Source organism: Salvelinus fontinalis, chromosome 2 (genome assembly GCF_029448725.1).
Source record: "Salvelinus fontinalis isolate EN_2023a chromosome 2, ASM2944872v1, whole genome shotgun sequence".
In the NCBI taxonomy this organism is placed as follows: Eukaryota; Metazoa; Chordata; class Actinopteri; order Salmoniformes; family Salmonidae; genus Salvelinus; species Salvelinus fontinalis.
This window is the reverse complement of record NC_074666.1, coordinates 96,926,108-96,942,440: the sequence shown is the minus strand read 5'-3', so window position 1 is coordinate 96,942,440 and position 16,333 is coordinate 96,926,108. Positions and strand designations below refer to the sequence as shown.

At 40.9% G+C, this 16,333-nt stretch overlaps 2 protein-coding genes across 2 annotated transcripts in view; one reads left to right on the top strand and one right to left on the bottom strand.

Moving 5' to 3' along the window:
• Positions 1-15,169, bottom strand: part of LOC129868523 (NLR family CARD domain-containing protein 3-like) — a 55,829-nt gene extending 40,660 nt beyond the window's left edge. The window contains exons 1-3 of the mRNA XM_055942590.1: positions 15,117-15,169; positions 12,728-13,051; positions 10,482-10,598 (exon numbers count right to left, since the gene is read on the bottom strand). Of these exons, the coding sequence (XP_055798565.1) occupies positions 10,482-10,598; positions 12,728-13,035 (425 nt within the window). The 5' untranslated portion in view covers positions 13,036-13,051; positions 15,117-15,169. The remainder of the gene's footprint in view (positions 1-10,481; positions 10,599-12,727; positions 13,052-15,116) is intronic.
• The window catches only part of LOC129867869 (NACHT, LRR and PYD domains-containing protein 12-like), a 222,679-nt gene that overhangs the window by 167,811 nt on the left and 38,535 nt on the right, over positions 1-16,333 (top strand). The gene's annotated exons all lie outside the window — the stretch shown is intronic.

Below are 16,333 nucleotides of genomic sequence, written 5' to 3'. Positions count from 1 at the left end.
GTTGCTATAGTGACCCTGCATTACAACACTCTGTTGCTATAGTGACCCTGCATCACAACACTCTGTTGCTATAGTGACCCTGCATTACAACACTCTGCTGCTATAGTGACCCTGCATCACAACACTCTGTTGCTATAGTGACCCTGCATCACAACACTCTGTTGCTATAGTGACCCTGCATCACAACACTCTGTTGCTATAGTGACCCTGCATCACAACACTCTGCTGCTATAGTGACCCTGCATCACAACACTCTGTTGCTATAGTGACCCTGCATCACAACACTCTGCTGCTATAGTGACCCTGCATCACAACACTATGTTGCTATAGTGACCCTGCATCACAACACTCTGTTGCTATAGTGACCCTGCATCACAACACTCTGCTGCTATAGTGACCCTGCATCACAACACTATGTTGCTATAGTAACCCTGCATCACAACACTCTGTTGCTATAGTGACCCTGCATCACAACACTCTGTTGCTATAGTGACCCTGCATCACAACACTCTGTTGCTATAGTGACCCTGCATCACAACACTCTGCTGCTATAGTGACCCTGCATCACAACACTCTGTTGCTATAGTGACCCTGCATCACAACACTCTGTTGCTATAGTGACCCTGCATTACAACACTCTGTTGTACAAATTGTACAATTTGTTTAATTCAATTTCACATATTTCACATATTTAATTGTTTTGTATTTCATTTCATATTTGTTTCATGTTTCAACCAGTCGCAGGTTAACGTCAACCTGACAGAGGAAACGTAACATCAATAACCAAACTGTTTTCACAATTAACATGCTTTTCTTGTTTCAAGTATGTTTTATTATGAAAAGTACAATATATCCTTGTATACTTGTACAACTATGGAGCGTATGTCCATATATAATTATACAATTTGTTATTCAACATAAAAGACAACAAATGATCACATTGGTATTTTAACAGTGTTATTGTAAGAGTTACTGGGCTAAGTAAGAGTTTAAATGTTTAAACAGAGGATACATTGGAAGAGGTCCTGAGTCACAACTATAGACGCGCCGGTGTGTGTGTGAGAGAGAGTGTCCAGTGTGTGTCCTGTGTGTGTATGTGTCCTGCGTGTCCAGTGTGTGTGTGTGTGTGTGTGTCCACTGTGTTTGTGTGTGTGTGTTTTGTTTGTCCAGTGTGTGTGTGTGTGTGTGACTGTCCAGTGTGTGTGTGTGTGTGACTGTCCAGTGTGTGTCCAGTGTGTGGTTGTGAGTGTGTGTGTGTGTGTGTGTGTCCAGTGTGTGTGTGTGTGTTTGTTGAGTGTGTGTGTGTGTTTGTCCAGTCTGTGTGTGTGTTTGTCCAGTGTGTTTGTCCAGTGTGTGTGTTTGTCCAGTGTGTGTCCAGTGTGTGTCTGTGAGTTCAGTGTGTGTGTGTGTCCAGTGTGTGTGTGTGTGTTTGTTTATCCAGTGTGTGTGTGCGTGTCCAGTGTGTGTCCAGTGTGCGTCTGTGAGTCCAGTGCGTGTGTGTGTCCAGTGTGTGTGTGTGTGTTTGTTTATCCAGTGTGTGTGTCCTGTGTGTGTGTGTGTTTGTCCAGTGTGTGTGTGTTTGTCCAGTGTGTATGTGTGTTTGTCCAGTGTGTGTCCAGTGTGTGTGTGTGTGTGTCCAGTGTGTGTGTGTGTGTGTGTCTTTGCTCAGTATATTTGTGTGTCTGTGTGTCTGTGTGTGTCTGTGTGTGTGTGTGTGTGTGTGTGTGTGTGTGTGTGTGTGTGTGTGTGTGTGTGTGTGTGTGTGTGTGTGTGTGTGTGTGTGTGTGTGTGTGTTTGTCCAGTGTGTGTGTTTGTGTGAGTCCAGTGTGCGTGTGTGTGTGTGTCCACTGTCTCCAGTGTGTGTGTGTGTCCAGCGTGTGTATGTGTCCAGTGTGTGTGTGTCCAGTCTGTGTGTGTGTCCAGTCTGTGTGTGTCCAGTCTGTGTGTGTGTCCAGTGTGTGTGTGTGTCCAGTGTGTGTGTGTGTGTGTGTGTGTGTGTGTGTGTCCAGTGTGTGTGTGTGTGTGTGTGTCCAGTCTGTGTGATTGTCCAGTCTGTGTGTGTGTCCAGTCTGTGTGTGTGTCCAGTGTGTGTGTGTGTGTGTGTCCAGTGTGTGTGTGTGTGTGTGAGTCCATTGTGTGTGTGTGTGTGTGTGTGTGTGTGAGTCCAGTGTGTGTGTTTGTGTGAGTCCAGTGTGCGTGTGTGTGTGTGTCCACTGTCTCCAGTGTGTGTGTGTGTCCAGCGTGTGTATGTGTCCAGTGTGTGTGTGTCCAGTCTGTGTGTGTGTCCAGTCTGTGTGTGTCCAGTCTGTGTGTGTGTCCAGTGTGTGTGTGTGTCCAGTGTGTGTGTGTGTGTGTGTGTGTGTCCAGTGTGTGTGTGTGTGTGTGTGTGTCCAGTCTGTGTGATTGTCCAGTCTGTGTGTGTGTCCAGTCTGTGTGTGTGTCCAGTGTGTGTGTGTGTGTGTCCAGTGTGTGTGTGTGTGTGTGTGTGTGTGAGTCCAGTGTGTGTATGTCCACTGTGTCCAGTGTGTGTGTGTGTGTGTGTGTGTGTGTGTGTCCAGCGTGTGTGTGTGTCCAGTCTGTGTGTGTGTCCAGTGTGTGTGTGAGTCCAGTGTGTGTGTGAGTCCAGTGTGTGTATGTGAGTCCAGTGTGTGTGTGTGTGAGTCCAGTGTGTGTGAGAGTCCAGTGTGTGTGTGTGTGTGTGTGTGTGTGTGTGTGTGTGTGTGTGTGTGTGTGTGTGTGTGTGTGTGTGTGTGTGTGTGTGTGAGTCCAGTGTGTGTGTGTGTGAGTCCAGTGTGTGTGTGTGTGAGTCCAGTGTGTGTCTGTGTGTATCACTGACAGAGGGACACTGAGTCGCCATCCCACCAAACCCAAAACCCTGGATAGAGGGGCTCAGTGAATGTGCAGGTGAATGTGTACAGGTGGGTCAGTGTGTCAGAGGAGGCTCTATAGAAGGACAGAGTGCCGGCTGGCCAGTCCAGATAGACTCCTACTCTGTGGGAGCTGGAAGGGGGGACGTCTATGGCAGTGAGTTTCTTATTGTGCCAGGCAGTGTAACTGTTGTCAGAGCAGAACAGACTCCAGGACTTGTCATTGTATCCAAGCCAACAGTCATCACCTCCTCTCCTGTTGATTCCTTTATATGTCACTCCTATATCAGCCCTTCTCCCACTCCACTCTACCTCCCAGTAACAGCGCCCAGTCAGACCCTCTCTACACAGCACCTGTCCACGGTCCTCAAATCTCTCTGGGTGATCAGGATACGGCTGCTCCTTTCTCCTACATGTCACCTTTCTGTTCTCCTCAGACAGAGAGAGGTGTCTGTTTGCTGTGTTTAGGTCCAGTGTGAGATCACAGACATCTGATGGATGAAACCAGACACAATATTAGAAATCATCATCATTCACATTAGAATGTTAACTCACTTTTCACTAATTCATTTAATGTAGATGTTTCTAGGTATCAAAAGGAGAAGTGAAGGTAACTTGAGACTTGTTGAATGATCATATGTTATACTGTATGGTAATATAAAACACACTTATTCCCATTAATTACACACACACACACACCTGTATGCATCATGAACACAAACACATTTCTTAAGTAACACGAACGCGCCACACACAGACACACAAACACACACACACATTGTCAAAGCAACTCTTTGTAAACGTTGGTGTCCCTGATTTCTGCTTCTGTAGAACTACAGCTGATATTTAACATGACCAAGTAAGTAATGATGGTGGTCTTTGACTTTGACTTAACTTGAATTAAGACTTATTCTTAGTCATATTCTTCACAGCAGTCAACACTCACATTTTCTAAGCCCAGGTTTCATTGTGTTCTCTCCACCATGTTCCACACTGTAGCGGTAAGCAGAAGAACAGACAGTCATTTAGGGATACACCTGAACTCACACACACACACACACACACACACACACACACACACACACACACACACACACACACACACACACACACACACACACACACACACACACACACACACACACACACACACACACACACACACACACACACACACACTGGACACAAACAGTCAGCATATAACTTTGTCCAAGTGGTGGTCAGAATGTTTGTATTAACTAGCCTGATAAGTCAAACATGTCTGATATGAACATTGACATAAACCCTCTACATACTTGAGATTCTCCAGTCTGCAGTGTGGATCCTCCAGTCCAGCAGAGAGCAGTCTGACTCCTGAGTCTCCTGGGTGATTGTAGCTCAGGTCCAGCTCTCTCAGGTGTGAGGGGTTTGACCTCAGAGCTGAGACCAGAGAAGCACAGCCTTCCTCTGTGACTAGACAGCCTGACAGCCTGCAAAGAGTCAAATCATATTAAAATCACACTGATATTCTTTGGTGGTGATAATAGTGGCAGTATAACATTTTCAGATACATCAGCGTCCTGAAACCTGAAAATGAAAATGGAGAGGCTACAACAAAACCTGCTAACCTCTCACCATTAACAATAACAGAGACTACAACAAAACATGCTAACCTCTCACCATTAACAATAACAGAGACTACAACAAAACATGCTAACCTCTCACCATTACCAATAACAGAGGCTACAACAAAACATGCTAACCTCTCACCATTACCAATAACAGAGACTACAACAAAACATGCTAACCTCTCACCATTACCAATACCAGAGTCTACAACATAACATGCTAACCTTTTACCATTACCAATAACAGAGTCTACAACATAACATGCTAACCTCTCACCATTACCAATAACAGAGGCTACAACAAAACATGCTAACCTCTCACCATTACCAATAACAGAGACTACAACAAAACATGCTAACCTCTCACCATTACCAATAACAGAGTCTACAACATAACATGCTAACCTTTTACCATTACCAATAACAGAGTCTACAACATAACATGCTAACCTTTTACCATTACCAATAACAGAGTCTACAACATAACATGCTAACCTCTCACCATTACCAATAACAGAGACTACAACAAAACATGCTAACTTCTCACCATTACCAATAACAGAGTCTACAACATAACATGCTAACCTCTCACCATTACCAATAACAGAGACTACAACAAAACATGCTAACTTCTCACCATTACCAATAACAGAGTCTACAACATAACATGCTAACCTCTCACCATTACCAATAACAGAGACTACAACAAAACATGCTAACCTCTCACCATTACCAATAACAGAGGGGGTCTGATCTTTGTGCCTCTGTAACTTTCTCATTCATCATCATTCATGATTCATTCCTGATTATTCATAATCTTGGTAGCATCCACATGAATGTAGAAGTGTTCAGAAACATCTTCTATTCTTACTGACAATACAAGTGAAGTGACTCCAAAATGACAGGACATTATTTACCATTCAGTTTCTATTAGGAAAAACATCATCCAAAACACAACCAAGACAAACTGCAAATGAATTCAACAAGTTAGTAGAATCACAAGCTTGATGTAATCACTGCAGGCATGGAATATGGGACCAAAACTTGACTACTTTAATACACTATAAGTGAATTTGTCCAAATAATTAAGACTTCTTCAAATGGGATAACTAGATACATAAAGTGCCTTCATATCTAAACGGTTAAACAGATATGTATGAAAATACCCTGAAATAAAAGGTGACATTCTGTACTGTCACCTAATATTAAACATTCGATCTCAAATAAAAAATGTTGGAGAATAGCACCACATTTAAAACTGTAAACCTCACTGTCCAAACACATATGGTGTGGACTATGTGTGTCTGGTAAACACATGTGGATCTGGTGAACAGTTATCACTTGTTGACCAACTACAGGAATACTGACCTCAGAGTCTCCAGTTTACAGTGGGGATTCCCCAGTCCAGCAGAGAGCAGCTTCACTCCTGAATCCTTCAGGTCATTGTTACTCAGGTCCAGCTCTCTCAGGTGTGAGGGGTTTGACTCCAGAGCTGAGACCAGAGAAGCACAGCCTTCCTCTGTGACTCCACAGCCTGACAGGCTGACAAAGAGATCAACTTGACTTCACAAACACACTGTTAAATTATATACATATTATAACACATATTGTTCTCTAAAGTGAATATTTCTTCCTGATGATTAGATCTTAAATGTCATTTTATTTACTTACAGAGCAACTCTGGAGGCTTTGACCACTGGCAGCAGCCTCAGAAGACCTTCCTCTGATCTGGAGTATTTCTTCAGGTCAAACACATCCAGCTCCTTTTCTGAAGTCAGCAACACAAAGACCAGAGCTGACCACTGTGCAGGTGACAGGTTGGGTTTTGAGAGACTTCCTGATCTCAGGTAGCTTTGGATCTCCTCCACTAGAGAATGGTCATTCAGTTCATTCAGACAGTGGAACAGATTGATGCTCCTCTCTGGAGAGGGATTCTCCCCGATCTTCTCCTTGATGTACTTGACTGTTTCTTCATGGGTCTGTGAGCTGCTTCTTGTCTTTGTCAGTAGACCTCGTAAGTGCTTCTGATTGGACTCCAGTGAGAGGCCCAGAAGGAAGCGGAGGAAAAGGTCCAGGTTTCCCGTCTGACTTTGTAAGGCTTTATCCACAGCACTCTTGTAGAAAGTAATTTCAGACTTGTTGTTTGTTTGCAGTTTGTCCATTAGATTGTCATTGTTGTTGATGAATGAGAGGAACACATATACAGCAGCCAGAAACTCCTGAATGCTCAGATGAACAAAGCAGTACACCTTGTCCTGGTACAGCACACATTCCTCTTTAAAGAGCTGTGTGCACAATCCTGAGTACACTGAGGCTTCATTGACATCAATACCAGCCTCTTTCAGGTCTTCTTCATAGAAAATCAGATTGCCATTCACAAGCTGTTGAAAAGCCAGTTTTCCCAGTGACATAATGCTCTCTTTACTCCAGTGTGGACCTGTCTCTTCTTTCTCAAGATACTTTTCATTCTTCTGTTTGGTATGAAACTCCACAAGGTGTGTGTACATCTCAGTCAGAGTCTTGGGCATCTCTTCTCTCTTATGTTCCAGCATGTGTTCAAGGACTATTGCAGAAATCCAACAGAAGACTGGAATGTGACACATGATGTGGAGGTTCCTTGATGTCTTTATGTGTGAGATGATTCTGCTGGCCAGGTCCTCATCACTGAATCTCTTCCTGAAGTACTCCTCCTTCTGTGGGTCATTGAACCCTCGTACCTCTGTCACATGGTCAACACACCCTGAAGGGATCTTATTGGCTGCTGCAGGTCGGGTAGTAATCCAGAGGAGAGCAGAGGGAAGCAGATTTCCCTTGATGAGATTTGTCAGCAGAACATCCACGGAGGTTGACTCTGTGACGTCCCAACAGATCTTGTTCTTCTGGAAGTCTAGGGGCAGTCGGCACTCATCCAGACCATCAAAGATGAACAGAACTTTGTACTTGTTGTAGATGGAGATTCTTGATTGTTTGGTTTCCATTGAGAAGTGATTGAGAAGTTCAATGAAAGTGTGTTTGTCCTCTTTCATCAAATTCAGCTCCCGAAAAGGGAATGAAAATACAAATTGGACATCCTGATTTGCTTTTCCTTCAGCCCAGTCCAGAATGAACTTCTGCACAGAGACTGTTTTTCCAATGCCAGCGACTCCCTTTGTCAGCACAGTTCTGATAAGTTTGTCTTGTCCAGTTAAGGGTTTGAAGATGTCGTTACATTTGATTGCAGTCTCTGGTCTTGCTTGTTTCCTGGTTGTTGTCTCAATCTGTCTCAGCTCATGTTCATTATTGACCTCTCCTGTTCCACCCTCTGTGATGTAGAGCTCTGTGTAGATCTTATTGAGAAGTGTTGGGTTTCCTTGTTTAGCGATCCCCTCAAATACACATTGAAACTTCTTCTTTAGATTAGATTTGAGTTCACGTTGGCAAATCACAGCAAGCTCATCTGAATCTAGAAATAACACAGAGGATATTAATATTACGTCTATTTTAATGCCTACAGTATTGTAAGACTGTTATAAAGTTTTACATTATAATAATTTATTTTCTTAACTGACTATAAATGTGTAAATGTTTTCATAATGCATGACAGACTGGTGTGACTGATTATATTATTATTGGTATTATTGATGGTATTATTAATGTTGTCTCTCTCTCTCTAAATTAATCACCACAACACATCCCTGCTGCTACTTGATGAGGTCACTAGGTGTTGTGTTCAGGCTAGAGGTCGACCGATTCATCGGAATGGCCGATTAATTAGGGCCTTGATTTCAAGTTTTCATAACAATCGGAAATCGGTATTTTTGGACACCGATGTTTTATTTTTTTATTCTTTATTTAACTAGGCAAGTCAGTTAAGAACACATTCTTATTTTCAATGACGGCCTAGAAACGGTGGGTTAACTGCCTCGTTCAGGGGCAGAATGACAGATTTTCACATTGTCAGCTCGGGGGATCCAATCTTGCAACCTTCAGGTTAACTAGTCCAACGCAATAACGACCTGCCTCTCTCTCATTGCACTCCACAAGGAGACTGCCTGTTACGCGAATGCAGTAAGCCAAGGTAAGTTGCTAGCTAGCATTAAACTTATCTTATAAAAAACAGTCAATCAATCATAACCACTAGTTAACTACACATGGTTGATGATATTACTAGATATTATCTAGCGTGTCCTGCTAGATAATATATATAATCTGACTGAGCATACAAGCATCTAAGTATCTAAGTATCTGACTGAGTGGTGGTAGGCAGAAGCAGGCGCGTAAACATTCATTCAAACAGCACTTTCGTGCGTTTTGCCAGCAGCTCTTCGTTGTGCGTCAAGCATTGCGCTGTTTATGACTTCAAGCCTATCAACTCCCGAGATGAGGCTGGTGTAACCGAAGTGAAATGGCTAGCTAGTTAGCGCGCGCTAATAGCGTTTCAAACGTCACTCGCTCTGAGCCTTGGAGTGGTTGTTCCCCTTGCTCTGCATGGGTAACGCTGCTTCGAGGGTGGCTGTTGTCGTTGTGTTCCTGGTTCGAGCCCAGGGAGGAGCGAGGAGAGGGACGGAAGCTATACTGTTACACTGGCAATACTAAAGTGCCTATAAGAACATCCAATAGTCAAAGGTTAATGAAATACAAATGGTATAGAGGGAAATAGTCCTATAATTCCCATAAGTACAACCTAAAACTTCTTACCTGGGAATATTGAAGACGCATGTTAAAAGGAACCACCAGCTTTCATATGTTCTCATGTTCTGAGCAAGGAACTTAAACGTTAGCTTTTTTACATGGCACATATTGCACTTTTACTTTCTTCTCCAACACTTTGTTTTTGCATTATTTAAACCAAATTGAACATGTTTCATTATTTACTTGAGGCAAGATTGACTTTATTGATGTATTATATTAAGTTAAAATAAGTGTTCATTCAGTATTGTTGTAATTGTCATTATTACAAGTAAATGTAAAAAAATTGTATCGGCTTTTTTGGTCGTCCAATAATCGGTATCGGTATCTGCGTTGAGAAATCATAATCGGTCGACCTCTAGTTAAGGCTGCAACAATATCATTGAGTTACACAGCTACTTTAGCTGTACTTTAGCTACAGCTTTTAAATGTTATAAAACAGCATTCAACATGAGGCAGACAGATCTTACATTTCTCCAGTGTGTCAGCAAGCTCCTTCTGGTTCATTTTCCTCAGGACGTGCAGTGTGATCTTCAGAGCCCCCTCTCTGGCACTGCTCTCCTGCTTCTCATCTTCAGCATCCACCACTTGCTGCTTCTGACTCTCAAAGCCTTCTGGGAGTTCTGGACTAAGAATCCTCTTGAACATCTTCAGCTCGTTCTTCACAAATGTCATAATTTTCTCTTCAAGCAACTGAAATAAATAAAGTAAATGAGTTAAGCAAGAGACAAAATGCTTTCTCATTAACACATTAATTAATGATTGACAGATCAACTTTACTTGAGGTTAACAAAAACAAATGTACATAACAGGACCACATACACTGAATATGGAGGCCAGGTCTGTTTGATGACTCTGGGAAGACTGACCACTGAGAATCTCTGACTCTGATCTCTCCTGTTGGTTTCTGTGGACAAAACATGAGATTACATCTCCTCATCCAGGGAGTACACACACACACACACACACACACACACACACACACACACACACACACACACACACACACACACACACACACACACACACAATGTTGTGTTTGTTTAATATTGTTTTAGGACTATGAAAATGGACAATTGATTAGCCTATCATTATGAAAACAAAAATAAGTGGTCTCGTGTGGCTCAGTTGGTAGAGCATGGCGCTTGCAACGCCAGGGTTGTGGGTTCATTCCCCACGGGGGGACCAGGATGAATATGTATGAACTTTCCAATTTGTAAGTCGCTCTGGATAAGAGCGTCTGCTAAATGACTTAAATGTAAATTTAAAATGGGAGAGGAGAAATGACTAGAGACAGTGTTGTTTAACTCACTGACCATGACCCATGAGTTCTTCTTACCTTTGTTCAGTAGAAAAGTCTCCCTCTCTAAAGTGTATAGGTTGACGCATAGACCGGTCACTCTTCATGGACACACAGCTGGGTACAGGGGAGGCTGGTCTCTCCTGCTTGATTGGTCTTCAACACAACAGAGACAAACATTACATCTCTCATCTACTCTGAGCTCAGATGGGGAAATATAAGAAGAGTTTCATTCCAAAACGCTATATATCCATTTTCAGAAATGTTTGTAAATTAGCTTCTATTGTTTAAAGAAGTTATGGTTATGTTAAGTTATGTTTATATTTTATTGCTAAATGAGGAGATGGCACGTGGGTACCTGCTTCTATAAACCAATGAGGAGATGGCACGTGGGTACCTGCTTCTATAAACCAATGAGGAGATGGCACATGGGTACCTGCTTCTATAAACCAATGAGGAGATGGAACGTGGGTACCTGCTTCTATAAACCAATGAGGAGATGGCACGTGGGTACCTGCTTCTATAAACCAATGAGGAGATGGCACGTGGGTACCTGCTTCTATAAACCAATGAGGAGATGGCACGTGGGTACCTGCTTCTATAAACCAATGAGGAGATGGCACGTGGGTACCTGCTTCTATAAACCAATGAGGAGATGGCACGTGGGTACCTGCTTCTATAAACCAATGAGGAGATGGCACGTGGGTACCTGCTTCTATAAACCAATGAGGAGATGGCACGTGGGTACCTGCTTCTATAAACCAGCGCGAACTGCGTCACAAATAGAACTGACTTCCAGACGCTCGTCAGCGTGCGAGCAGTGTGTCATTTTTAATAACTAAATTAATTTAGCGACGCCAGCGTTGTAGTCAGCCTGTCAGCCCCGCTAAAAGGCCGGTGTCGTTACTCTGCCTTCTCCAGGGGCATGTTGAGGTAAATTCACTAACCGGGAGGGTTGAATTATGTAATTTATTGGTGGGCTGGAAGACGCACTCTTGTCTTTTCTATTCCGAGGTTGTTTACTCACAATATCAGATATTAAGATGTGTTTTATAATGAATGTATACTGAGGTTGAGGTTCTGACTAGTGATTATTTACCCGGTGTTCAATACCTGCTATAATCACTATTTTTTGCTCTCTATATTTGCTCTCCCAAAAGCAACACAGCCCTAATACGAGATATATAGCTAACTAAAGTAATTAGTGACCATTTTAGAAAATCATGGGACATATAGTCTGTGGTTGTATGCTATTTTATGTCCATCATATTGCTGCTTGTAGCCTATAACTGATGCTTCATGGTCTTATACTGCCATCTATTGGACATATTTAGCAATTCAAGTTATTGATTAATGTACAGACATTGGTGAGGCAGCTGAAAAATAAAGTGTATTTTTATCATTAATTCCTTAGATCTCAAACCTGCCCCACCTATCCTACGCCAATTGCTGGACTTTCATATAGATGTTACGAGGTCACCCAGTTCAAACCACATTTGAAAAACATGTCTTGTTTATCAAGTGTTCTGCCTTGCAATAATAAATATAATAAAATAACAAAACAATAAAAGCAAAATGCTTAGACAGGTTTTGATTAACAAAATAATCAAAATGCTATTTAGTACTAAAATAGTTTCTAGAAGTGTTCTAGGCTACCCTACCCTGGAATTAGGGTTAAGGGTTAAGGCTAAAATAGGTATACGTAGGTTTAGAGTTTCTGTACAGCACTTTGTGACATCTGCTGATGTAAAAAGGGCTTTATAAATACATTTGATTGATTGTTTGGTTTAGGGGTTTTAAGGCAAAAAATCAGTATGGGTTTATATCTCTCTTGCTTCTCCCTGTGGCCTTCTGTGGGTACTACATAACTCATTCACAACACCTGCTAGGCTCATAATCTGAGGTAGCAACTGAGTCAGATCTACAAATCAATGAGCTAGACCTGTCCGTCTGGTTTGTAACTCAGTGAACCTGCGCAGCGTTCACTCAATTCAATGTCTACGAATGAACATTTCGATACATATCAAATTACCCAGCAGCCATTTAGAAATGAGATGTCGTAAAAAAGTAAATCATCTTATTTCAAAAATGTATTCTGGCTGTTTAAATCTGCCACATCTTGAAAGAGGACAGTAATAATAGTATTAATAATTTAATAAAGATATACCCATCTAGAATCTATTAACTGATAATCTGAGAACAGTAATATTGAAGGTACCATTTCTGATTAAAAAACAAATGTGATGCATTTTGGAAATAAACTCTCTCAAAAATTGTCATCTCACCTCTTAGCTTTGGTGTCATGTTCCCCAGAGAGACTCATTTTAGAGGCAGGGCCCCCCTCCTCTCTCTCCCCAGAGAGACTCATTTTAGAGGCAGGACCCCCCTCCTCTCTCTTCCCAGAGAGACTCATTTTAGAGGCAGGGCCCCCCTCCTCTCTCTCCCCAGAGAGACTCATTTTAGAGGCAGGGCCCCCCTCCTCTCTCTCCCCAGAGAGACTCATTTTAGAGGCAGGGCCCCCCTCCTCTCTCTCCCCAGAGAGACTCATTTTAGAGGCAGGGCCCCCCTCCTCTCTCTCCCCAGAGAGACTCATTTTAGAGCACTGACCCCTAAACAGAGATCCAGCATGATGGTTGTGGTTAACACAGTAATTATTTAATGTCAATTGTTGTCATTTATTAATGATCTCTTATGAAACATTTACTAACAGACATAGAAACAGTCAGGTGATTTAATGCATCACATAAACATGTAATTGTGACATTTCATCTCCATGGTAACTGTCAATAATAATAATAATAATAATAAATCACTGTTTGTTAAGGTAGTTATAGACAGTACAACAACAATAATAATAATAATAATAAGTCACTGTTTGTTAAGGTAGTTCTAGACAGTACAGCAACAACAATAATAATAATAATAATAATAATAAGTCACTGTTTGTTAAGGTAGTTATAGACAGTACAGCAATAATAATAATAATAATAATAAGTCACTGTTTGTTAAGGTAGTTATAGACAGTACAGCAACAATAACAATAATAATAATAATAATAAGTCACTGTTTGTTAAGGTAGTTATAGACAGTACAGCAATAATAATAATAATAATAATAAGTCACTGTTTGTTAAGGTAGTTATAGACAGTACAGCAACAATAACAATAATAATAATAATAATAAGTCACTGTTTTTAAGGTTGTTATAGACAGTACAGCAACAATAATAATAATAATAATAATAATAATAATTATAATAATAAGTCACTGTTTGTTAAGGTAGTTATAGACAGTACAGCAACACAAGGCCATGTCTCACAATTATTTGTGTGAATTAAAAGTAGGCTATTTATTGTCTTTCAATCTGTTATTTTCTAAACGTATCTGAGAATGTAGACAGAAGGGATAAAACGGACATGATTGATCTGGGGGGGGAAATCATTGATCCATTCAAAAAGTTTATTTACAACAAGTAAGAGATTTTATATTATGTAAAGTAGATTAGGTTATAATGTATAGTAGTGGGTTGTTAGTGATATGTAGATGTTATATTATCTAAAGTAGACTAGGTTATAATGTATAGTAGTGGGTTGTTAGTGATATGTAGATGTTATATTATGTAAAGTAGACTAGGTTATAATGTATAGTAGTGGGTTGTTAGTGATATGTAGATGTTATATTATGTAAAGTAGACTAGGTTATAATGTATAATAGTGGGTTGTTAGTGATATGTAGATGTTATATTATGTAAAGTAGACTAGGTTATAATGTATAATAGTGGGTTGTTAGTGATATGTAGATGTTATATTATGTAAAGTAGACTAGGTTATAATGTATAGTAGTGGGTTGTTGGTGATATGTAGATGTTATATTATGTAAAGTAGGCTAGGTTATAATGTATAGTAGTGGGTTGTTAGTGATATGTAGATGTTATAGTATGTAAAGTAGACTAGGTTATAATGTATAGTAGTGGGTTGTTGGTGATATGTAGATGTTATATTATGTAAAGTAGACTAGGTTATAATGTATAGTAGTGGGTTGTTAGTGATATGTAGATGTTATATTATGTAAAGTAGACTAGGTTATAATGTATAATAGTGGGTTGTTAGTGATATGTAGATGTTATATTATGTAAAGTAGACTAGGTTATAATGTATAGTAGTGGGTTGTTAGTTATATGTAGATGTTATATTATGTAAAGTAGACTAGGTTATAATGTATAGTAGAGGGTTGTTAGTAATATGCAGATCAAGGTCTATACCTCGGCTGTAGCCTACATATCATAGATGACCAGCCTAAACCTGTTCAGGTCAGTTCACATAATGTTATAGTCCTACCAGTAGCAGGACAGAGAATGTACTGTATATAACCTACATATCATAGATGACCAGTCTAAACCTGTTCAGATCAGTTCACAGAGACCATCAGGTTTGTCAACAACACTGATCATAGCTCCAACCTACTCTGACTATTGAATGTCTGACGTCGACCTAACCTTATAATAGTTTGTAGGTAGCCTAGACCTACAGTACGAGAGTCTGCCTGTCTTTCCTACATACCAACACATCTATTTAATGTTACAGAGAAGTATGTGTTAGAGTTTCAACAGCCATTTTGTAACTGCGTAGGCTACAAACATACTTTTAATTTCATATGAGGAAATCACATAACTTACAGTCACTGGTGCAGCCGCCTGTTTTCTTGCAGATGAAGTAGCTTTCATAGGCAACTCATTCAACCAGCCTAAACAACAGTAAATACAAGATGTCAAACGGTCAAAAGTGAATCCTGATAGAGTCATATACATTAGAAAGAGGTATATATATCCTGATATAGTCATATACATTAGAGAGGTATATATATCCTGATAGAGCCATATACATTAGAGAGAGGTATATATATCCTGATAGAGCCATATACATTAGAGAGAGGTATATATATCCTGATAGAGCCATATACATTAGAGAGAGGTATATATATCCTGATAGAGCCATGTACATTAGAGAGAGGTATATATATCCTGATATAGACATATACATTAGAGAGAGGTATATATATCCTGATATAGACATATACATTAGAGAGAGGTATATATATATCCTGATAGAGCCATTAGAGAGGTATATATATCCTGATATAGCCATATACATTAGAGAGAGGTATATATATATTCTAATATAGTCATATACATTAGAGAGAGGTATATATGGTATATGGTCCGACCAATCTGAATCCACGCTTCAAGACTGCTTCGATCACGCGGATTGGAATATGTTCCGCATCGCGTCCAACAACAATATTGACGAATATGCTGATTCGGTGAGCGAGTTCATTAGGAAGTGCATTGACGATGTCGTACCCACAGCAACGATTAAAACATTCCCAAACCAGAAACCGTGGATTGACGGCAGCATTCGCGTGAAACTGAAAGCGCGAACCACTGCTTTTAACCAGGGCAAGGTGACCGGAAGCGTGACCGAATACAAACAGTGTAGCTATTCTCTCCGCAAGGCAATCAAACAGGCTAAGTCCCAGTACAGAGACAAAATCGAGTCGCAATTCAACAGCTCAGACACAAGAGGTATGTGGCAGGGTCTACAGTCAATCACGGATTACAAAAAGAAAACCAGCCCCGTCGCGGACCAGGATGTCTTGCTCCCAGACAGGCTAAACAACTTTTTTGCCCGCTTTGAGGACAATACAGTGCCACTGACACGGCCCCCTACCAAAACCTGCGGGCTCTCCTTCACTGCAGCCGAGGTGAGTAAAACATTTAAACGTGTTAACCCTCGCAAGGCTGCAGGCCCAGACGGCATTCCCAGCCGCGTCCTCAGAGCATGCGCAGACCAGCTGGCTGGTGTGTTTACGGACATATTCAATCAATCCTTATCC